The sequence below is a fragment of the Rhinatrema bivittatum genome, chromosome 2 (assembly GCF_901001135.1).
Source record: "Rhinatrema bivittatum chromosome 2, aRhiBiv1.1, whole genome shotgun sequence".
In the NCBI taxonomy this organism is placed as follows: Eukaryota; Metazoa; Chordata; class Amphibia; order Gymnophiona; family Rhinatrematidae; genus Rhinatrema; species Rhinatrema bivittatum.
In genome coordinates, this window is record NC_042616.1 from 181966330 (window position 1) to 181987823 (window position 21494).

A 21494-nucleotide genomic window follows, 5' to 3' on the forward strand; every position below is an offset into this window, starting at 1 on the left:
GTGTCAGAGCGTTCTCAACAGCAGGCCCACCTTTATGGAACTCCATCCCAGCTGACCTGAGACAGGAACCCTGCCTACTAACGTTCAGGAAAAGGCTGAAAACTTGGCTTTTTAAAAAAACCTTTCCAAGCCTTGATTGAAATCCTCACCCAACATCACAATCACTTCATCAAAAAAATGGATTTAAACAAGAAACCACTAACTTCTCCGTCATCTCCATTACTGTGTGATTAATGTCATTTGCTATACAGTTATACTATATTGGAATCGATTCTGCTACCCTGTAAATATTACATTGGAATTGATTTTGCTACACTGTAAATATTTTACTGCTCAGTTATCTCCCCCTTTTTTCTTTTCCAGATCCAAGTTATTTACTTCCCTGTTTTATTGTAACTATTTCACACTCTTAACCATGCTCTTGTTATTGTGGTTTGAGTTCTCTCTACCTTACACACATTGTTAAATGTAAACCGGTTTGATATGATTCCTGTCATGAAAGCCGGTATAGCAAAATAAATAAATAAATGTTGAACCGATTCCTTACTGTGGATGAGGAAATTTGCCTGTTCAGTAGTAGAAGTGATAATAGTGGTGGCAGATTTGGTGAAATGATGTTTTCCTCTCATCCTTCAGTTGTTGGGTAGGCTATTTCTAGTACCTATTGAAAGAAATGAGAAAGACCTGCCAAAGTCCCTGCCTTTTCCTCATCTGTCTTATAAATAAAATTAGCTAGCCTGTGGAATCTAACTTCCACCTTTACACTCAGAATCTCTTCTTGTGATTCTGTTTGCTTGCTTTCTTGATGCTTGGAAGTGTGAAGTATCTTTATCTTATTCTTTCAGACTACAAGATATATTTATAAATGTATGAGGTATGTAATCTTGTGGTGTTCTCTTTGTAGACTCTTGTTGCTGAAGATAGAAAAGTAAGCCAGCGCAACTAGAAATTACCACTAAATATTGTAGTGTAGCCCATTCCAGAGATACATAAATACATTTTTAGCTATCTACCCAATAAATAAAACAGGAATTATCTCACATGGTCAGTCAGTCAGACTCTTTCCCTTTTGTCTGGAGTCTGTGAAGCCTTCTGTTTCTTCTTTGTGAGTGAGAGAGCTTGTGGGTGTGTCTGTGTGTGTGTGAGAGAGCTTGTGGGTGTGTCTGTGTGTGAGAGAGAGTTCTGATACGGTAGTTATTTCTTGTGAGAGTTCTGTTGCTGTCATTGACAGATGTACACAGGAACTGCATGACCATATTTGGGATGTCATTTGCTCTTCACTCATCAAACATAGAAATAACAAGAATCCATTAAACCTTTTGATATTCTTTATTCTTGACAATAATTGAGGCAAAAGGTCAGTTGAAGGAGCTCACCCTCTTCTATATATTGATGAGAGGTAATGTATATCATGACCAGAGCATAACCTTTTTGCTGACTTGCAATTTTGCTCTTTTATTTATCTATTTATTTATTTATTTTATATACTTATATTCCTCGAGCTTCATGAAACGTCCAGTGTGGAGTACAATTTTACATATATAAAAACAACCAGAATAAAAGACATAAAATGACTCATTATTCCTCAAACAACAGTACTGATCTGTTAAAACTTCATAAAATCGCATGCCAAAACAACATAGTCTTTGTGAAAATTCAACAAATCAGCCTCCATCCTCCAACAAGCAAGGCATTCCGTAAAAGATGAGCAGCAACAGAGAATGCCAATCTCCTTGTATCCTGCAGCCTAGCTCTTTCACTTTCAAATGACCCCATGAGAAAATCTTTGTAGATTATCCTGTTTCCTTTGTGGCTTTTCCATCTTGCAAGTCAGTTGTCGATCTGTCGTTATGAATATGGTTTAACATATCCATCTGAAATAGAAGATTTCAATTTTTTTGACAAGCTTAAAATGGGCTTCTTTCCTCATGCAGCCTGGTGTAAAGACCAGGTATTGTTTGGTTTTGTTTCTGTATTCGATATTCATTCCTTTGTTTTTTCTCCATGTTCAGCAGATTTTGTGCTGCTAGACTTGCATCTCAGACTTGGATTAATAGATTTGCTGTAATAATATCTGGCTGAATGAGAGAGAGAGACTGACTTTAACACTTAGCTATTACCTGCACTGACCAGTCTTGTCTGTTAGTCCACTCCATCTTTGTATTAACAAAGGCTAGTACAAAGTATAGTATAAAATAGGTTTAGACACATTTCAGGAGGACATATCCATTAACAATTACTAGCCAGAGAGATTTAGCTGTCCCTACCTCTTACTTCAGAAATAGAACAAAATTAAATGGATTTTCCAGATACTTCCACATGACCCAGACTGCTCACTGTCAAATAGGATACTGGGTTTTATGAATCTGATAGCTGAAAATATTTTTTGTTCCTTTGCCATTCTGTCCTGTGTGCTTTTAAAGATGTCTTTAAGGAATAATATAGCGAAGTCTGATGATAGTGTGGAAGTGGGTCACATGACAGAGCAAAATGTCAGTCAATAAATTCAGAGCTCCACCATACATAGAGTGAGACCCGGTAAAATCCTGAAAGGAAGGTACTCCATCCAATACCAGATTTGAAAAATGTGAGCAAAGAACATTCTCAGCTTTAGCATTTTCCAGAGGTTTTTACTAGGAAAGGGGGAGGTTTTAACATTTTCAATGTTTTTCTTGTGTGCTGTTACAACTCTGAAGGGACCAGTTGAAGTGCATTGACTTATGCTGTCAAAATGAGTTCAGTTATTCTCTCTCTCTGTGAAAATCTGGCATGCTCTGTCTGACATTGAGGAAGCTCATGTAGAATTCAAGGCTGTTGTGGGCAGTTTCAGCATTTTAACAACTGAACAGCTGTAATGGAAAAGCCCGAGTATAAATTATGCCTTTGCATGCGTGGAATACTATTATAATTGGTGTATTTTAATCATTCCTGTTTACACATGTGACAATATAAATACCTCGCCTTATGCTTCTGCCTTGTACACTTATGCTGTACTGTGATTGCCAGAGCCATCTCTTGGTAATATATATATATTTTTTTGTTTTGTGGAGATTCATGACTGGCTTTTGTATTTTTAAAAACATCCTTGCATTTCTCACTTTTGAAAAAGGCGCTGTGTGTGTATATATGGCGTATTGGTGGATTGAGTACATTTTTGAGTAATTCTTTTTCATTCTTTTTAGTATATTTGTTTACCTGGTGCTCAGTACTGTGACAGACATTTTACTGGACCCTGCTAATATTATAGCCATTGTACATTAATTTTCTGTAGCTGCTTTTCTGGGTGACATCTCCTATGTATGTTTGGATAGGAGCTCCTTATTTTGAAATGATCTTTAAAAAAAAAAACCAAACAAACAAACAAACAAACCACATACTCCACTCCCTCCCCCTCCCCACCCCCCTCCACCTGGATCATTAATTTCTTTTGGAATAAAATGGAGAGTATCATAATGCCTCTGTATAGATCTGTGGTGCAACCACACCTTGAGTATTGTGTGCATTTTTCATCACCCCATTTCAAAAAAGACATAAAGTGAGTCTACAAACGGTACAGAGAAGGGCAACATAAATATAAAAGGGATGGAGCACCTCCATTATGAAGAATGGCTAACTAGGTTAGGGCTCTTCAGCTTGGAGAACAGTTTTTATTGAGAAGGGATATCTTAGAATTTTATAAAATCATGAGTGGAGTGGAGTAGGTAAATAGGGAGTGGTTATTCGCGTTTTTAAATAGTACTAGGACTAGGGGATGCTTCTGGAAACTAACAGGTAGCAGATTAAAAACAAATTGGAGAAAGTATTTTTTTTCACTCAACACAATCAAACTGTAAATTTGATGCCAGTGGATGTACCTATGGCAGCTAGTGTAGCTGGGTTTAAAAAGGGTTTAGACAGGTTCCTGGAGCAAAAGTCCTTAAAGGTAACTCAGTGAAACCCACCACTTATTCAGTGGCATGAACAACGAGCTTTTAGATCTGCTTTGGAGGGTTGGCCACTGTTGGAGATGATATGGTGGACTCTATGGACCTTTAGAGTGACCATGGCATTTCTTTCTGTTTTTTTATAGTAAATATTCTGTCTTTACATTTTGACTACCCTGGAGCAGCCCAGAGACTGTCACCACCTTTCTCTTTCTTTTATAATTTTTGTCATTTCTCTTGGAGGGAGATACTTTTGTGATTGTATCTCTCACTTCAAAAATGTGGTGTTTCTCTTTTAGATAAGGGGCTCAACTAAGAAGAAGCAATGTTTAACTTTTTTCGAAAAAGTCAGGACTCGAAGAGGGTGTTGGCACCAGAAAGAGAAGCTGATGGGTTCGTTCTCCTGGGTGAGTACCATTATTTTTTCTCAGCTTGAACATGTAGCCTTGTGGGGTGTGGTGGTGATTCTCTTCAGTGGCATTGTCACATTACCCACTCGCTTTCTCCAAAGCTCAGGAAGGTTTACCCTCCTGCCTTAGAAATCCTACCCATTCTGTAGTTTCCATTGCTCATGCTATGGATGCATAGAATGGTACTCTGAAAACAACAGGGCTCCCTCTTTATAACAATCTGCCATCTTATCTCCCACGGCACTCTGGTTCATTGTTTCAAGTTCTGTCATATTAAAAGCCCTCTCTCCATATAGTACATCGTGGATTTTTCTTATGAAGGAGAACTGCAACTAAAGTGCATTTGTGCTCAGTAAAGATACATTTGTATGCCTGATGTTACCTATCTTTAGCAGCTTTTGTGTTTTGGATTGTGGACAAGCTCCTTGATTAAAGCAGCAATACTTATCAGTAGTGTTTTCAATAATTTGGTCATTCTGACTTTATTTCATGTCTGTGGGAGATATTTACTGTTTGGGGATTTGAAAGTTCCCTCTTAACCACTCCCAGCATTATTAATGTACATAAATCAGGGCATGCTGTTCTCTTCTAATGAGAGCTCCTCGTGGGTATCAGACTGGTACAGAATAAGTATTGTGTGTGTGGCAGGAAATGGGATCTTTAAGAACAAGTGCAGTGATTTAAAATGTATTAAACAACAAGAGGCAAATTATTTTTTGGAGGAATTACACAATAATATATGTAATTCCAGCAGAATCTCTAAATATTTCTACTTTGTCATGTATGAAACAGCCAGTTTCAGTGAGGTTAAAAATTATACACACATGTGATGAGATCATAACTTGTACTTTTGTATAACTTTAGTGATAGTATCAGGAGTCATAATTATCTCTGTCTTGCTAATATCTGGATATTATTCACAGGTCTAATTAATTCATTATTAATATTTTTTACATTTTGCAGGTAAAAAGCCCATAAACACATATATAAGTTTCACCAAGCCCCTGTGTAATGCTGGGGTTAAACTTATGTACTTCTTTTTTTTCCCCAGATCTCTTTATTGTAATGGGAAGGAACATGTACAAACAACGAAACAAACATATCCTTGATTACAAAAATACAATATCATCCAATAAAAACATTACTTTGTACAGTTTTAACCTCCTGTCATACCATTTTAAACAAATTCCCTTCTTCCAACACAACTATTGCACCCCCCTTCTGCCCTTTCTTCTAGAACCCCCAATAATACGCACACTCACACATCCCTAACCCCACCCCCTACTGAATTCAGTTGCCAAAATCCTATCTGCAGGTTGGATTTTCGGATTCCACACCATTGAATAACCCATGTCACGTAATTCAGTTTTGTTATCCAGGGGCTATGAGTCATAGAACCTTTTCCATGCCAATACATACTTTTAGGGACCTTGCAAGATTAAAAAAAAAAAAAAAACCCCACACACATCATAGCACTCCATCTGCTTAAGGGCCAACATTTTTTCTCACCATAATGCACAAGAAGGTGAGTCTGCTATAATCCTTCCCTGCAGTATACAGTTGTGGGCTACCAGCAAGGCCAATTCAAAAAAAAAATAAAGGTAACCTGTAGATGGAGGGGGTCATCATAATTTTCAAATCCCTAGAAGTAAAATATCTCTCTGAAGGGGAATTGGCACAAGAGTACACTTTGCCAATGACAAAATTACATCTTGTCAAAGCTGAACATTTTTGACATAAAAAGTAAAGATGAACTTGAATACCCATTTCCATTTTACATTTCTGATAAACATCAGATTCTGCAAGCCCCAATTTCTTCATTCATACACTATCCACATGATGATGCAGAACTTTATATTGCATTTCTTTATAACTTACATCCACTGGAAGCTTATGAGCCTCCTGAAACAAAGCACTCATTCTGACAGAGTGTGGGATGCCCCAGTTTCTCTCTGTCAATTGTCAGTCACATTGCTTAGATTACGCTGTCAAGTATTCAGCCTGCAATAGCTATACCATTGCAAAATAGAACTCTTTCCACCCCCACCCCTCCCCTCTGCCCGGTTTGCTCCACCTCATCAGCCATCTTAAATTCCCTCCTAATCTGAGCAGAAGAGATCCCCAGGGATGAGACATAGTAGCAAATCTGCAAAAGCCCTTAAAATTTAGCAGTGGGATTCTGAAATATCTGCTGAAACTATTGAAAACTATAAAAACAACCCTTTGCATTGTCGATCAACTGTCTGATATGAAAACGCCCCCTAGCATTCCAATCCAAAAATACTCTGTTATCCATCCCAGGTGAGAAATTAATATTGTCTTTAATGGGATGATATACAGATACATGGGGGTGGCAACATCAACTACTTGCAGGAAAGCCTCCAAGGGAACAGCAAAGATCTCAACAAAATATTCCTTTTAACTTCTGAGAGTAAAGGAAGCGTCAGAAAGATGAAAATAAACTCAGATGAGAGAATGGGGAAACCAAAGCTTCAAGGTGTTCTGAGGGTGGACCCTTGGACCAAGGGGGAGTTGTCGCCACCTGTGGGGAGGAGCCCACAGGTCCCCCACCATCGGTAGTCGAGGCGGAAGACTAGCAGAGACCCTGCTGGAGCTTCACCACTACCAGCCTGCGTTCCCCTCAGGTTGAGCCCTTGGGTGCCGGGGCTGGCTGGACTTACATGGGGCCTTCGCAAAAATGGAAGTCCAGAGGAAAGGCAGGCAGCGTAGTTCGTAGTCAGTGTCCAGGCAAGGGTCATGGCAGGTGGCGTAGCTCGTAGTCAAGTCTGGTCCAAAGCCAAAGACAAGCAGAAGTAACAAGGATGGGGACGGCTGCCAGAACTTCTTTGTTTCCATAAAACCCTCTGATATATCCCATCTGGCCCCATCATTCTATCTACTTTAAGTTTAGTTAACGCCTCACGAACACACTTTTCTGAAAATCAGTTGAGGTTTCCTTCTCTTGAAATCCTATTAGTTTGTTTTATGTGGTCCTGCTCCAGGCCCTTCCACAGTGAATATTGAATAGAAATATTAGTTAAGCAATTCTGCTTTTTCCTTGTCAGCCTCTACATTTACCTCCCCATCACCTGAGTCTCACAATGCTACTTTTGCACGTCCTCCTATTACTAATATATTTAAAAAAAAAAAAAAAGTCCTGTCCCCCTGTTTTACCATATTTGTTCTTTCTTCCATTTGATTATTTCCTTCCTGACTACTTTCCCAGCTTCTTTTAGCTTTTCCAGATATTGTCCTCTGTCTTCCTCTTTCTGTGATCTCTTGTAGTTTATGAATGCTAACCTTTTCTCCATTAACTTTTCAGCTGCTTCTTTAGAAAACCATAGCGGCCACTGTTTACAGTTACCTTTATTTACTTTCCTAAGTAAAATATTAGTTGCCATCACAATATTTCCTTTTAGTTTTGCCCACTGCTCTTCTACTTTCCCTATATTTTCCCATCTAGCTAATAAATCCTTAAGGTACTCCCCCATTTTAAGAAAGTTACATTTTCTGAAGTGTAGGACCCACACCTTTGAATGGAGCCTTCACTGCTTGTGCTCTAATACTAAACCTCACCATCTGATGATCATTGGATCCCAGATGATTGTCCACTACAACATCAGAAACAATGTTTCATTGGTAAGCACCAGGTCCAGTATTGTGCCCTCCCGTGTGGGTTCTGTTACGAGTTGACAGAACAGTTCTCCCTGCAGATAATCCAGAAGCTCCCTGCTTCTAGATGACACTGCAGTTGGGATGTCCCAATCATCATCTGGCAGATTGAAATCCCCTAGCAATAGCACTTCCCCTTCCATAGCAATTTTGTGAATATCCTCCATTAAATCTCCTTTTCTTCTCTCTGTGATGGAGATCTGTATATTACACCAATATAAATAGATGTTCCATTCCCTCTTTCCAGATTAAACCACAGTGCTCCTCCTTAACTTGTAAGCCTTGCAATTCTGTTGCTTTAATAGTTATATATATATATATAAAATGCCACTACTCCCTTTCTTCCTACCCAGTCCTTCCTGAATATATTGTAGCCCAGTATGATTACATCTCAGTCAAAGTTTTCTTGCACCACATCTCTGTGATAGCCATTATAGCCAAGTTGGTTGCTTCTATGACTACCTCTAGTTCTGGGAGAACACCAACTTTCCAGATGTTGGCCTTTTTTCCTATTTTTATACAAGTGTTTAATGTTTTACCTTCTCTCAGGACTTTTACTCACATGTCTTTCCTAAGTCTGAATTACTAATTGTCATAAGAATTCTTTGTGGTGGTCTGGTTTAAATTGTTTCTTATGCATGATTTTACAAGAGATGTGTATTTGTTTATCACAAATTAGGCAATTTCAATGAAATTGCCAAATTTGTCATGGGTCAGGGGCCCTGAACCCCGAGACTGATTTTCCCCGAACTACGAGGAAAATTAGTTTTTCGGGTTTGTACAAAAAACCACCCCAAGCATTAAAATTCATTGTAATACAACCCTCCACCATCTCGATCCTTCCCCAAGACTTACTAACATCCCTAGTGGTCCAGCGGGGTTCTGCGAGGGATTTCTCCCTCCGTGCTTCTGACTTTCCGGCCTGCCTCGATCAAAATGGCGCCGATAGCCTTTGCCCATACTATGTCACAGGGGCTACCGGTACCATTGGTCAGCCCCTGTCACATGGCCATTGGTGCCATCTTGTGCTCCTACCATATGACAGGGGTCGACCAATGGCACCGGTAGCCCCTGTGACATAGTATGGGCAAAGGCTATCGGCGCCATTTTGATCGATGCAGGCCCGAAAGTCAGATGGCATGGAGAGAGAAATCCCTCGTGGGACCCTGCTGGACCACCAGGGATGTTAGTAAGTCTTGGGGAGGGATCGGGATGGGGGGGGGGTTGTATTTAATGTATTAAAGTGAATTTTAATGCTTGGGCTGGGTTTTTTGAGCTTCGTTTTCCCGCGTCATTTTTTGGGCCGGTTTTGTTTTTCCCCGTTTAGTTTTCCCAAAAAACTAACCGAGGGAAAACAAACTTTACCCCGAAGCGTCCGACTCGAAAAACGACCCGGTAGAAAAAAAACAAAGCTCATCTCTAGATTTTACTGGTTGCTTTTAGTGTTTGACATCCTAGAAGTCATGACTGTGACTTGAGATTGAACCAGGAAGTTAAAGCCTTTCTCTGCATTTCTTCCTTAGAAGTTTTTTTTCATTCTTGCTTACTGGTGAGATGATTGTGTTCTGTCCTAGAGTCTAGTCATACAATGAAATTCTTCTGAACTGGGGCAAGGCGAGGGACTAGTGCTGAGAGCTCTCTGCTGCTACATTCTTTGTACTGGCCCGGATTTAGGCTTAGGCAACTGCCTAGGGCGCCAAATTTTGGAGATGCCAAATACTCAGGCTGAAGAAGAGCCTCCGCCTGCTTGGTTTTGGTGTATATGCTTGTGCCTCTTCACAGCGGTGCCACTGCAGCATTCTGGCTTTCTCCCCCTTCCCTCAGGACTGCCTATGGGCACAAATCCAGCCCTGTCTTAGTACTGTTCTTTTCTGTGGCTTTCTTATCTGTCTGTTTTATGCATGCATGGTTTGCAGCATTAATATTTCCTTAGAAACAAAAAAGGGGGCACACCAGAAAATGCGTTTTAATTTAAAAATTCTTTATTGAAAGACATGAGAGACATGTCTGCAGAATACACATTGGAGTGTGACTAGTCTGGTATATTGTCCTGGACTTAAAAAAAAATGTTGGGGGGTTTTTTTTTTCAATTATTGTTTTTTTTATTTGTGCGCCATTGTGTGTCTGAAATTCTGTTTGGAATGAAGTAGTTTGGCTGCCATGTTAACCTTTATTTCTGTGCATTCAAGTGGACTAACAAAAAATATATAAGGTGATACCTTTTTATTGAACTAATTTAATACATTTCTTGAATAGCTTTCAAGAGCTAATAGTCTCTTCTTAAGATCAGAATTCAAATCAGCAAAAGATGACATTACCAGGAAATTCTTCTGCTATTGCTTAAGTTTTTACAAGTAAGGATTCTCTTTGTTCATGCCATAACATTTTGAAGTCCATTACCTTTTTAGCTTCCACCACCCATTCTGGGAGGGCATTCCAGGTATCCACTATTCTTTCTGTGAAACTATTTCCTGATGCTGATCAGGAGTCTGTCCTCTTGGAGTTTCATAACATCACTGCTAGTTCTACAACTTCCTTTCTACTGAAAAAGGTTTATTTCTTGTGCATTATTAATATCTTTCAGGTATTTAAATGTTGCTATCACATCCTTCCTTGTCAGTCTTCTCTTCTAGAATATGCATGTTTAGGTCATTAAGTTTTCTCTCATACGGCTTGTGCTGCAGACTCTGCACCATTTTGGTTGCCTTTCTTTGGCCCACTGCTAGTGGAGGTACCTCTCAGAGGAATAGCCTTCAAATTGGAGCCCAATAATTTAGGTGAGCTCTCGCCAATGACTCTGCATGACCTGTAGAGAGGCATTATCACCTCCTTTTTTTTTTCCCCTTCTGTTAGTTGTGCCTCTCCCTATGTGCCCTACAATCCCTCTAGCTCTGGCCACTGCCTTATCACTATGTTGAGATCATCGGATACTACTGCCCCACAGTCTCTTCCCCTCCTCTCCTAGTCGGTGCATATCAGCTTCTTGCTCCCCATCTTATACGACTCCTGCATATTTCTTCATCCTCCAGTTCTGCCTCTTAAGCTCACTAGCCTGAGCCTTTTAAAGGTTTTCAGATTAAGAAATCTCAGCACCTACATTGTTCTGGGTGCAACTCCATGTCCTCTGATTCCTGGAGGAAGTGTATGGGACTGGCCTTGCCAACTGGAATACATGCCTACTCTTTTTTGGGGATGCTCATTCTCTTTACATGATTAAACATTAGCTCCTCCCAGGAGCTTTTCTTGCATTCCTGATGGTTCTGCATACACAAAGCAAAATCTACTCACTTGCTGGCTGACACCACATTGATTAGAATGTGACCATCACTGAAAGTGCATGACTTGCATGCACAATATGAAATTCATATCTTTAACTGCAAATAGCCGTTATAATGTATTTGGTAATTCTAATTCTGGTTATCTGTAAACCGAAGCGATATGTACTAGTACATGATCTCCGGTATATAAAAAGTCTTAAATAAATAAATAATAAATAAATAAATAATCATTGTTCACGATATGTATTTTTTTGAAAGTTTTGTAATTGCAAATAAAATGAAATATATGAGCAACTTACATTTAAAAAGTACAATCAGTGGTGTAGTGGGGAATTGATCTCTCTTGCAAACCGACACTGACTTAGTGTTTTGAGAAATTTTGGCAGTTCATAATTGATTGTTTAAACCATTCCACATTAACCTATGCTTGCATTAATTGCTTACAATGAGTGGGGCATTGTCATGCATTTTAAAACCTTTCTTTTTTTTTTTTTTACTTGTGAGTGTCACTGCCGCCTCTACAGGCAGGGGGGATGGGCAGGGGTTGCTACTGACCCCCCCAGGGCCTTTTCCGCTATTTTGGGAGAGGGGTCTTTTTGGACTTCAGGTCCTTTTAAGCAACAGATCCTGCCAAGGTGGCCGCCATCATGTGCTTAGATTGCACTGTGAAACTGTGCCTTTCTTATTGCACATTTCTCCCATGATAAAAAATCGCACCATGTGAATGCCGTGATATTTTGTTGGGGAAGGGCAAATTGTCATGGGATGGTCCCCCGTGATAAAATATTGCGGTATAATAAATGACCCTGTTAATCAGGTTAATAGTTTATTCTTAAGAAAAAAGGTAGAAAAGGAGACCAGGAAGAGCCACAAGCCAAGGGAGAAAAGCTGAAAAGTTATTTGCACAAATGCTCATAGTCTAAGCAGTAAAGTTCCAAATCTGCAGACCCTAAAGCTAGAGGTGGACTTGGAGATTTGCTGCTATTACAGAGACATGGTTCAGTGAGTTTCATACATGGGATACAGCCATACCGGGCTATAACCTGTTGAGGAAGAATAGAAGAGGGGGAGGAGTAGCGCTTTACGTCAAAAACAATATCCAAGCAATTGAAATGCAGGGGGCATTGGGAAATGAAGACACGTTGTGGGCTGTTTTAAAGAGATGATGGCACATGCATTTGTGTGGTCTACAGGCCTCTGTCTCACAGGCCGATGCAATAAGATGTGCGTTAAAACAGGTGCTCGTATTGAGAGCCCGCTTTACTAACATGCGCACAGCCATGTCTCCTGGGTGCCTGATGCAATATTTAAATGAGCTGCTGCGTTAAAAAGGATGTGCCAGGGAAGAATTATGCATATCTAGTGCTCATTTGCATCAGGTGCCTACAATTGCAACGGGTGCTATACAAGCGTCCATTTTATCCTGCTTAAGGTCCATTACGTCTAATTACACACACACAATAGCAAGGGGTGAAATCGGCCTGGAGCTTGTATATTGTGCATCCAGAATTTTTTTTTTCATCAAGCCGTTACATTCTCCCTTTATTCTTTAATACCACAAGCAGTAGATTTAAGTCTAAATCAGATAAACTTATCTGCCTAACTTTGGAGGCATAGTAATTAGTGCAGCCATACAATTGAATATAGCTGGCTATCTTAAGTAGTTATCCGGCTAACTATAGCTGGCTAACTTTAGGATAGCCCTTTGACCCGACCAGACTTATAGGCCGATACAGTAAAACCCACGGGAGAGCCGGTGCTCCGAGGCGAGCGCCAGCTCTCCCGACATGCACAGGCCACTCTCCTGTGCGCGTGATTTAGTATGCAAATGAGGGCCCGTGGTAAAAAGAGGTGCTAGAGACACTAGCACGTCCCTAGCGCCTCTTTTTTGACAGGAGTGGCGGCTGTCAGCGGGTTTGACAGCCGACGCTCAATTTTGCCGGCGTCGGTTCTCAAACCCGCTGACAGCCATGGGTTTGGAAAACGGTCGCCGGCATAAATGAGCGTCTGTTTTCCAACCCATGGGCCGATTTTCAAATTTTTTGTTTTTAATTTTGGGGCCTCCGACTTAATATCGCTATGATATTAAGTCGGAGGGTGTACAGAAAAGCAGTGTTTTCTGCTTTTCTGTGCACTTCCCCGGCGCCAGCAGAAATTAACGGCAGCCTTTGGGCAGGCGTTAATTTTTGAAAGTAAAATGTGCGGCTTGGCTGCACATTTTGCTTTCTGGATCGCGCGGGAATAACTAATAGGGCCATCAACATGCATTTGCAAGTTGCGGGCGCTATTAGTTTTGGGGGGGTTGGCCGTGCGTTTTCAACGCACTATTACCCCTTACTGAATAAGGGGTAAAGCTAGCGCGTCGAAAACGCACGGCCAAACCTGGGCTAACAGTGCGCTCCACTAGAGCGCACTGTACTGTATCGGCCCATTAGCCAGCTAAGTTAACCGGCTAACTCTGAATATCGGAGTTCGCCAGTTAACTTGGTTGGCTAACTCAACTCCTCACAGTTATGCCCCTGGAACGCTCCCAACTTATCTGGCTAAATTCTGGCCCCCTAACTTATTAGTCGACTAGAATTTAGCTGGATAAAGGCTGAATATAGCCGGGTAAGCCTTTTATATGGATAACTTTTCTGTTATCCATCTAAATGGCTTTTGAATATTGACCTCATAATTTTTCCTGCACCCTTGACTCGCAGATTGACTTAATGCCAGCTCTGGGGCTGAACTTAAATTTGCATGTTAAAAAGTGTGAGTTGGGCATCCAGCGATTTTCTGCATCTGCTTGGAATTTACATGTGATGAGCACTATCGGCTACGCATTTGTTTGGGCGCATGTTTTGGATGAACTAATCTGCTTATTGCATCGGGTGCTAGTCTAGCACCCGATGCAATAAAGTGCACCCAGCCTAGTGCACAGACTGGTTATTGCATCGGCCCCTTAGACAGGAACTGCACAGAGATCTGGCTGAAGACATCCAAAAAGTGGGAAGAAAAAAGCTCTGGAAGGAGCTGTGGTCCCTGTGCCAGAGGTTTGCTAGTGTGACAGTTCAGTACAGGAAGATGGAGGGATGGAGGTTAAAACTGTGAGACTCTTGTCATCCTTTGTTTGCTGCTTGAGAAAACTTATTTACTCATCTTCCTAACTTACCTGTAAACGTATCTCTCAGGAATTGTAATCCATTTTGAAGTGGCTGTCCAGTCACAAAAGTCTGAGTAGAAATCCTAATTAAAGAAAGGGTGAGGTGCTACTTGTTGGAAATTTTAATCTGCTAGATTTAGATCGGAGTTTCCCATTTGAAGAATCTACAAGAAGTAGAGAGATTGTGAATGCTCTTCAAGGGGCTCTGCTCATACAAATGGAGATGGAATCCACAAGGAGAGGAGTAATACTTGACTTTGTACTCACAAATGGAGACAGTATCTCTAATGTTCCACCTGAGCACCATTGATCAGAGGGTACAGTTTGATATAACAGCCAAGAGGGAGAGAAGCCACACGAAAATCAAGTCTTGGATTTAAAAAATATGGACTTTAGTAAAATGGGGATGTACCTCGCAAAGGAGCTTAGAAGGCTGGGAGAAGATGAGTGAAGTGGAACAGTGGACTAAACTCAAAGGAGTTATAATAAAGCCAACAAATCTTTATGCAAGAAAAGTAAATAAAAAGTGAGAGAAAAGGAAACTCATGGTTCTTCAAAGAAGTGGCTGGAAAAATAAAGGCAAAAAAATCAGCATTCAAAAAGTAAAAAGAAACTCAAAAAGAGGAACACAGGGAAAAATCTAGTGAAGTGAAAAAAACCTATTTAGGTATATCAGAGAAAGGAAGAAGTCCCGAGGGTGGTATCATAAGACTGAAAGGAGACAAGGAGCAATGTTTGCAGAAAGAAAGAAATATTTTTATTTATTGTACTTATTTCCCACTCCCTCCACAGTTCAGGAAGGGTTACAAATGAACATACATAAAATAATTAAAGCAAATGCATACAATAAAACAAAAGATGAGGAAAAAGCAAAAATACTAAACAAATACTTCCGTTTGGTGTTCATTAAAGTAGATCTTGGAGGAGTGCTGTTGCTGGTTGACAAGAATATGGATGGGTGTGGGGCAGATACCACCCCATTTACAGAGGAGAGTAGCAAAACTGATAGTGGACAGAGCCATGGGGCCTGATGAGAGACATCCCAGGATACTAAGGGAGCTCAGAGAAATGTTCAATAGATCCTTGCAGACAGGAGTGCTGCCATAAGTTTGGAGAAAGGCAGATGTGATGCTGCTTCACAAAAGTGGTAGCAGAGAAGAGGCTGGGGCTACAGGCCAGTTAACATTGCCTTGGTTGTAGGAAAATTAATGGACTCTGCTGAAAGAAAGGATAGTGAATTATCTACAATAAAATGGGTTGCAGAATGCAAGGAAACTTTTTTTTTTTTTTTTTACCAGAGGAAGATCATATCAAATGAATCTGATTGACTGACTATTTTGTTTAGGTGATTAGAGAATAAGAACAAGGGTGAGCAATTGATGTGATCTACCTAGATTTCAGCATAGCTTTTGATATGATCCTGCATAGTAGTCCCATGAATAAAATGAGAAGCCTGGAAATGGATCCAAAGGTGATAGAATGGATACCAAACTGGTTGACTGACCAGATGACAACAGGTAGTGGTAAATGACACCTATAAGTAGAGAAGGGTAACAAGTGGAGTGCCTCAAGGTCGATTCTGGGATTGGTTCTCTTTGAGTGTTATTGCGGAGGGGTTAGAAGAAAATGTTTTTTGCAGATGACGCTGAGATCTGCAACACAATGGACATCCCTGTAGGAGTGGAAAGAATGAGAAGTGATCTAAGAAAGCTTGAGGCATGGTCAAAGGTTTGGCAGCTGGGATTTAGTACTAAGAAATGCAGTGTCATACATTTAGGGTGCAATAATTCAAAGGCACTGCACATGATGGGGGAGCAAAAAGAGACAAACCTCTGGGTGATAGTGTCTGAAGATCTGAAAGTAGGGAAGCAGTGTGACAAGGGGGTGGTTAAGATCAGAGGGGTGCTGCACTGCATAAAAAGAGGCATAACCAGTTGGTAAAAGGAATTGATACAGGTCATTATAAGGCTTCACTTTGAGTATTGTGTTCCGTTCTGAAGACCATATCTCGGAAAGGATAGAGGCAAGATGGAAGCAGTTCAGAAAAAGGCAACCAACATGGTGCAATGCCTGCACCAAAAGTGATATGAGAAGACACTGAAGTACCTAAATATGCATACGCTGGAGGAGAGGAGAGACTTTTATATACCTGAAAGTTATTAATGATGCACATGAATCAAATGTTTTCTGAAGCAAAGGAGGCTATAGAACTAGAGTTCTTGTTATGGAACTCCAAGGGGGGTAATAGACTCAGAAACAATGTCTGAAAGTATTTTTTCATGGAAAGGGTGGTGGATACCTGGGGCGCCCTTCTGGAAGAGATGGTGAAGACAAAAATGTAATGAAATTCAAAAGGTTATTGAACAAATACAGAGGATTCCTAGAGGCTAAAGGTTGGAAATAAAGAAACTAGGTAGCCTGTGATAACTTTCAATGTAATTTTCCTGCTTGGGGGTAACTTGCACACAGCAATATTTACAATCCTACACAGAAATCATGGGGATAACCTGCATAGAGCAACAGTTTCAACCCTAAACAACTTTCTGGGCAGACTGGATGGACCATTTGAATCTTTATCTGTCATCATTTACAAAAATGTTACTATGTTCTTGCATCAGGTCACCTCTGAGGGTCATTCTCCGGTGTTAACATTTTGATGTTCAAGGCACATCCATCCAGGGGAACTCTGTTGTACAGCTTCATAGTTTTTGGGGCATCTGCATTCCTATCAAAGTGAAGTTCTCCTGTTCCCAAAGTTCATCGGGATCTGGCATAATGCACTGCTGCCTTCCCCAGGGTTCCAAACTCTGCTATTTGCCATTGCAGTGCTTCTCAACCTAGTCCTGGGAGCATATCTAATCAATCAGGTTTTCAGGATATCCACAGTGAATATGCATGAGATAGATTTGCATGCAGTGCTTCCATTGTATGCAAATCTATCTCATGCATGTTCATTGTGGATATCCTGAAAACTGATTGACTAGGTGTGCCCCATGGACCGAGTTAAGAAGCATTGTGCAATGGGAATTTATTTGTACATGCAAGTTGGTTTTATATTTATGTATATATATATTATGTTTGGGTGATTAGAGAATAAGAACAAGGGTGAGCAATGGTGGCGGAGAGGTAGTGTGAGCTGAAGGGAATATGGAAGTAGGAGGAGGGAGATGAGAAGGCGGGTAGATGCGGGAAGTGTATTAGAATGTTTGGATCAGGCAGGGGGTAGAGTTGTAGTTGTAGATGGTAGTCAATCAGTCGGGGTATGCTCGTTTGAAGAGCCATGTTTTAAGATTCTGTTTGAATTTTTTGTGGCATGGTTCCAGGCGTAGGTGGGGGGGCATTTTATTCCAGTGGGAGGTTCCTGCCATGATGAATGAGCGTTCTCTAATAGTGGCGTGTTTCATGAGTTTGGGGGATGGTGTTGGGAGTTTGGCATATATTACAGTCAACTTTGTCTCCATCCTCCCTTGTATATAGTTAATTATCAGTCTCTTGTATATAGTTTACAACAGATGATAACCTATTGTAAAGCCTGTTACTATATCATCTTATAGTGTGAACCATTATTTATATTCATTGTAAAGCTATTTGCTATGTTATGTTACACTGTGAACCGAGGTGATGTTTTGCTACGTGCCCCGGTATATAAAATTCTTTAAATAAATAAATAAATAAAATGTATCTCTAAAATGTGCCATTCAACAGTTTCTCATTGGTGGTATTGGACTTCCATCTTACCCAGTCCATTGTCCTGCCAACATTCTTTCCTAGGCCCCATTCACACCACAGCAAATGAGCTCTGTAGAGTTTGGACTGCAAAAGAGCCTTAGTCTTCTATTTGGAGCAGACAGAAGCCCATAGACAGTCCACCCAACTTTTTTGTTTGTTTTGATCAGAACAAGTTTGGGATCTGCGTTGTCATGCAGACACTTTCCAATTGGCTAGCAGATTACATCTTCTTCTCCTATGCCCAGGCCAGATTGCATCTTGGGGGCCATGTCAAGGCTCACCGTTTTCGTGCCATGGCAGTATCGGTAGCCCACTTGTGAGCAGTCCCAATGGAGGAGATCTGCAGACCTGTGACATGAAGTTCTATACAATCATTTGCATCTCTTTACAATTTGAATAGGGATGGCCAACACAGCAACAGGTTTAGCCAGTCTGTCCTTTGGAATTTGTTTGAGGTTTATAACCCAACCCTGTTCCTGTCTAAGGCCGTTTTTTTTTCTGTTCAGGCTACCCCTCCTGTTACCAACAAAATGTTGTTGTTGTGTCCATTGACACCTGTTTTGTTTCCCTTTTTTGTTGGGTGTTGGGGGGCTACTTGTAGCTAGGGATTTACCCATGTATGAGTACTGCCATCCTGCTTGACCTCTGAGAACGCAGAGTTGCTTACCTGTAACAGGTTTTCTCGTAGGACAGCAGGATGTCGGTTCTCATGAAACTTGTTATGTTCTTCTTAATTCTATGTTATAAGACTAAGGGGACCCCTGCGTGGACTCATGGTATATTGCATGCTGGAATATGCTTAGAGAGGCTCAGTCAAAGTTCTAGAAACTTTGACATAAGGTTTCCATTCCGGGGGGCTCCATCGGATGGGTGACAGACATCCTGGTGTCCTTGGAGAATACCTGTTACAAATAAGCAACTCTGCTTTACTAGAGTGGGTTTACAGTCTTGGAAACGCAGCCCCTATAAATGGCCAATGTTGTATTTATTAACCTTTTCAGTGCCTAGAGACCTACCTGGTAGTACATCGCATCTGATGTGATCTCCAGGGCCCTGTTGAGAATACAGGGTTTGGAGTATATGGAAAAGCAAACAACTGTAGCTGCTGTCTGCTTCTGCTGCTGGCCTGTTCTGTGACTTCTGTGAATTCCTGATACTAAGACTGGGAAACTGATTGATTTTGCTTAACACCATAGGGAGCAGAACAGTGACTATAAGGAAAAGGATGAGAGAGAGATCTGTGCAGTTGCATTGAAGTTCAGACCAAGAGGTACCAAGAAAGGCTTATCGTTATGTGGCCAGGTGGTAAACAAAAGAGAAAGAAAATAAAAGAAAAAGGACACTGAGTAAAGGAGGAACAGGAAGAAGAAGGGTTAAATTATGGGAAAGGGATCAGGAAGAAGCAGCAGATGGGAAAGCAGGAGAGATTCTGGGGAGGGGGACTGTGGGGAACCTTGTGAGCGGTTGGGAAAGGGAAAAAGGATAATGGGGCGTGGTCATAAAAAGGAAAGTATAAAGGCAGTTACTAGCCTTAACAGAAGGTGAGAGGGTGACCTGCACAGAGTGGCAGTTACTACCATAAAACAGATCTTGCTGGGCAGACTATATGGACCGTTTGGGTCTCTTTTTATTGTCATTTACTATCTTACAGAGGAGGGAAAATGGGACAGGGTGAGAAGGGTAGAAATAAATGAGAAAGAGAAAAAAGCAAAAAAGATCAGATCACAAAACTAAAGATTGTGGTGAGTATATATGCATTGTGACAGATGAAAAATTATGAGGCAACTTTTATTAATGAACAGATTTCTGATACCTATTGATTTTTTCCTTTGATTTCAATAACAAAGAGATACCTCATTTTATCATTATTTGGCATGTGGTGGAACAGGTGTCACAGCTAACAGGATAATTGCCTATGAATGCCCCAGATTTCTCGTCTTATAATCTAGTATAAGTTCCAGGGCTGAGGGGTGTGCGCACGAGCAGCCTCTTCCGAGCTGTAAACCCGGAGCTCTTCATTAGACCTAACAAATCTGTGATGGCTTTTGGGCTGATCTCACTCACCCTCTGTGTGGCTTACATTGGCTATCTGCATGCAGTTGAAGAGAATAAGAAGGATCTCTATGAAGCCATTGATAGCGAAGGGACTAGATACATGAAAAGAAAATCTTCCAGATGGGACTGAAGAAATCAAAGCTTCATGACTGAAGCACACATGTTCATGTAGAATATTTGTTTGTGTTTCATAAGTGGGATGTTTCTACCATATGTAATGTACCATAGAAATGATTGTTCTTTGTAAGTTCCCCCTAAGCTATTATTTGTTTTAATGTAAGCCGCCCGCGAGGTGGCAGTTTTATTTCCTTGTAAACCGGTGTGATATGTATATTATACAGGAACATCGGTATATAAAAATAATAAATAAATAAATGAAATAGTATATTTAAATATTTTTTTCTTTATGCATTTGGACATCATTTTATTTATTCATTTATTATTTATTTAAAATATTTTTATCCCACATATCCACATTTCTATGGGGTTTGACATGGGTACATTCAAAATAGAATCTTGAAAACACAGAACCAAAAATAAAAAATAATAAAACATTACAATAATATAAACACCATAATAACATTCATTAGGTTTACAATTTACTGAGCAATTTAGCTTAAATCCCAGACTTAAGACCTTAGTTATCACAGTACTCTGAACCTATTTATTTAACATAGTTTCTTCTACAACCATGTATCAGCATATGCCTGAAAAAATAAATGAGCCTTTAGATGTTTTCTAAATCTTAGTATCAATATCTCCTCTTTTAGCTCAAGAGGCAACGTGTTCCATAACACTGGCCCCTGAACCATAAAAAGCCTCTTTCTCGTCTCATTAAGTTTAGTACTTTTAGGTGAGGGTACAGCCAAAAGATGTTGAAATGATGACCTTAAGCACCAAGATGTTTGATAGGGTTTCAAGACTATGTTCATACTAGGGAAAGCTAATTCATTAATAGTTTTAAACACTAACATAATAACTTTAAAAGTAATCCTCCATTTTATTGGTAGAAAATGGAAACTCATCAATGATGGAGTTATATGCTCCCTCAACCTCACCCCAGCAATAACCCTAGCCGCAGAAGTTTGTATCATCTATAGGGCTTTCAATGACTTTTGTGGCAGCCCTAGATACAGGGAATTGCAAAAGTCAAGAGGAGCCAAGACCGTAGACTGTATAATGGTTCTCAAGTCTCCTTGACTTAAGAACGGTTGGCGTCTCCGTAGCAAGTGCAATTTGAAATAAGATGTCTCATTCACCTTGGTAATTTTTGAGATTTCAT

The 21494-nt window shown here is 40.4% G+C and overlaps 2 protein-coding genes across 3 annotated transcripts in view; both read left to right on the top strand.

The window, feature by feature from the left end:
• The window catches only part of UMAD1 (UBAP1-MVB12-associated (UMA) domain containing 1), a 303924-nt gene that overhangs the window by 40631 nt on the left and 241799 nt on the right, over positions 1-21494 (top strand). For both annotated transcript variants that reach the window (XM_029588947.1, XM_029588948.1), the window contains exon 2: positions 4223-4330. In XM_029588947.1, coding sequence (XP_029444807.1) covers positions 4249-4330 — 82 coding nt within the window. In that variant the 5' untranslated portion in view covers positions 4223-4248. The remainder of the gene's footprint in view (positions 1-4222; positions 4331-21494) is intronic.
• On the top strand, positions 5847-20422 carry LOC115085988 (small integral membrane protein 8-like). Its single transcript, XM_029592570.1, has 4 exons — positions 5847-5858; positions 18325-18473; positions 19354-19427; positions 20113-20422. The coding sequence occupies exons 1-4, from the start codon at positions 5847-5849 to the stop codon at positions 20340-20342; spliced, it is 465 nt and encodes a 154-aa protein (XP_029448430.1). The 3' UTR covers positions 20343-20422.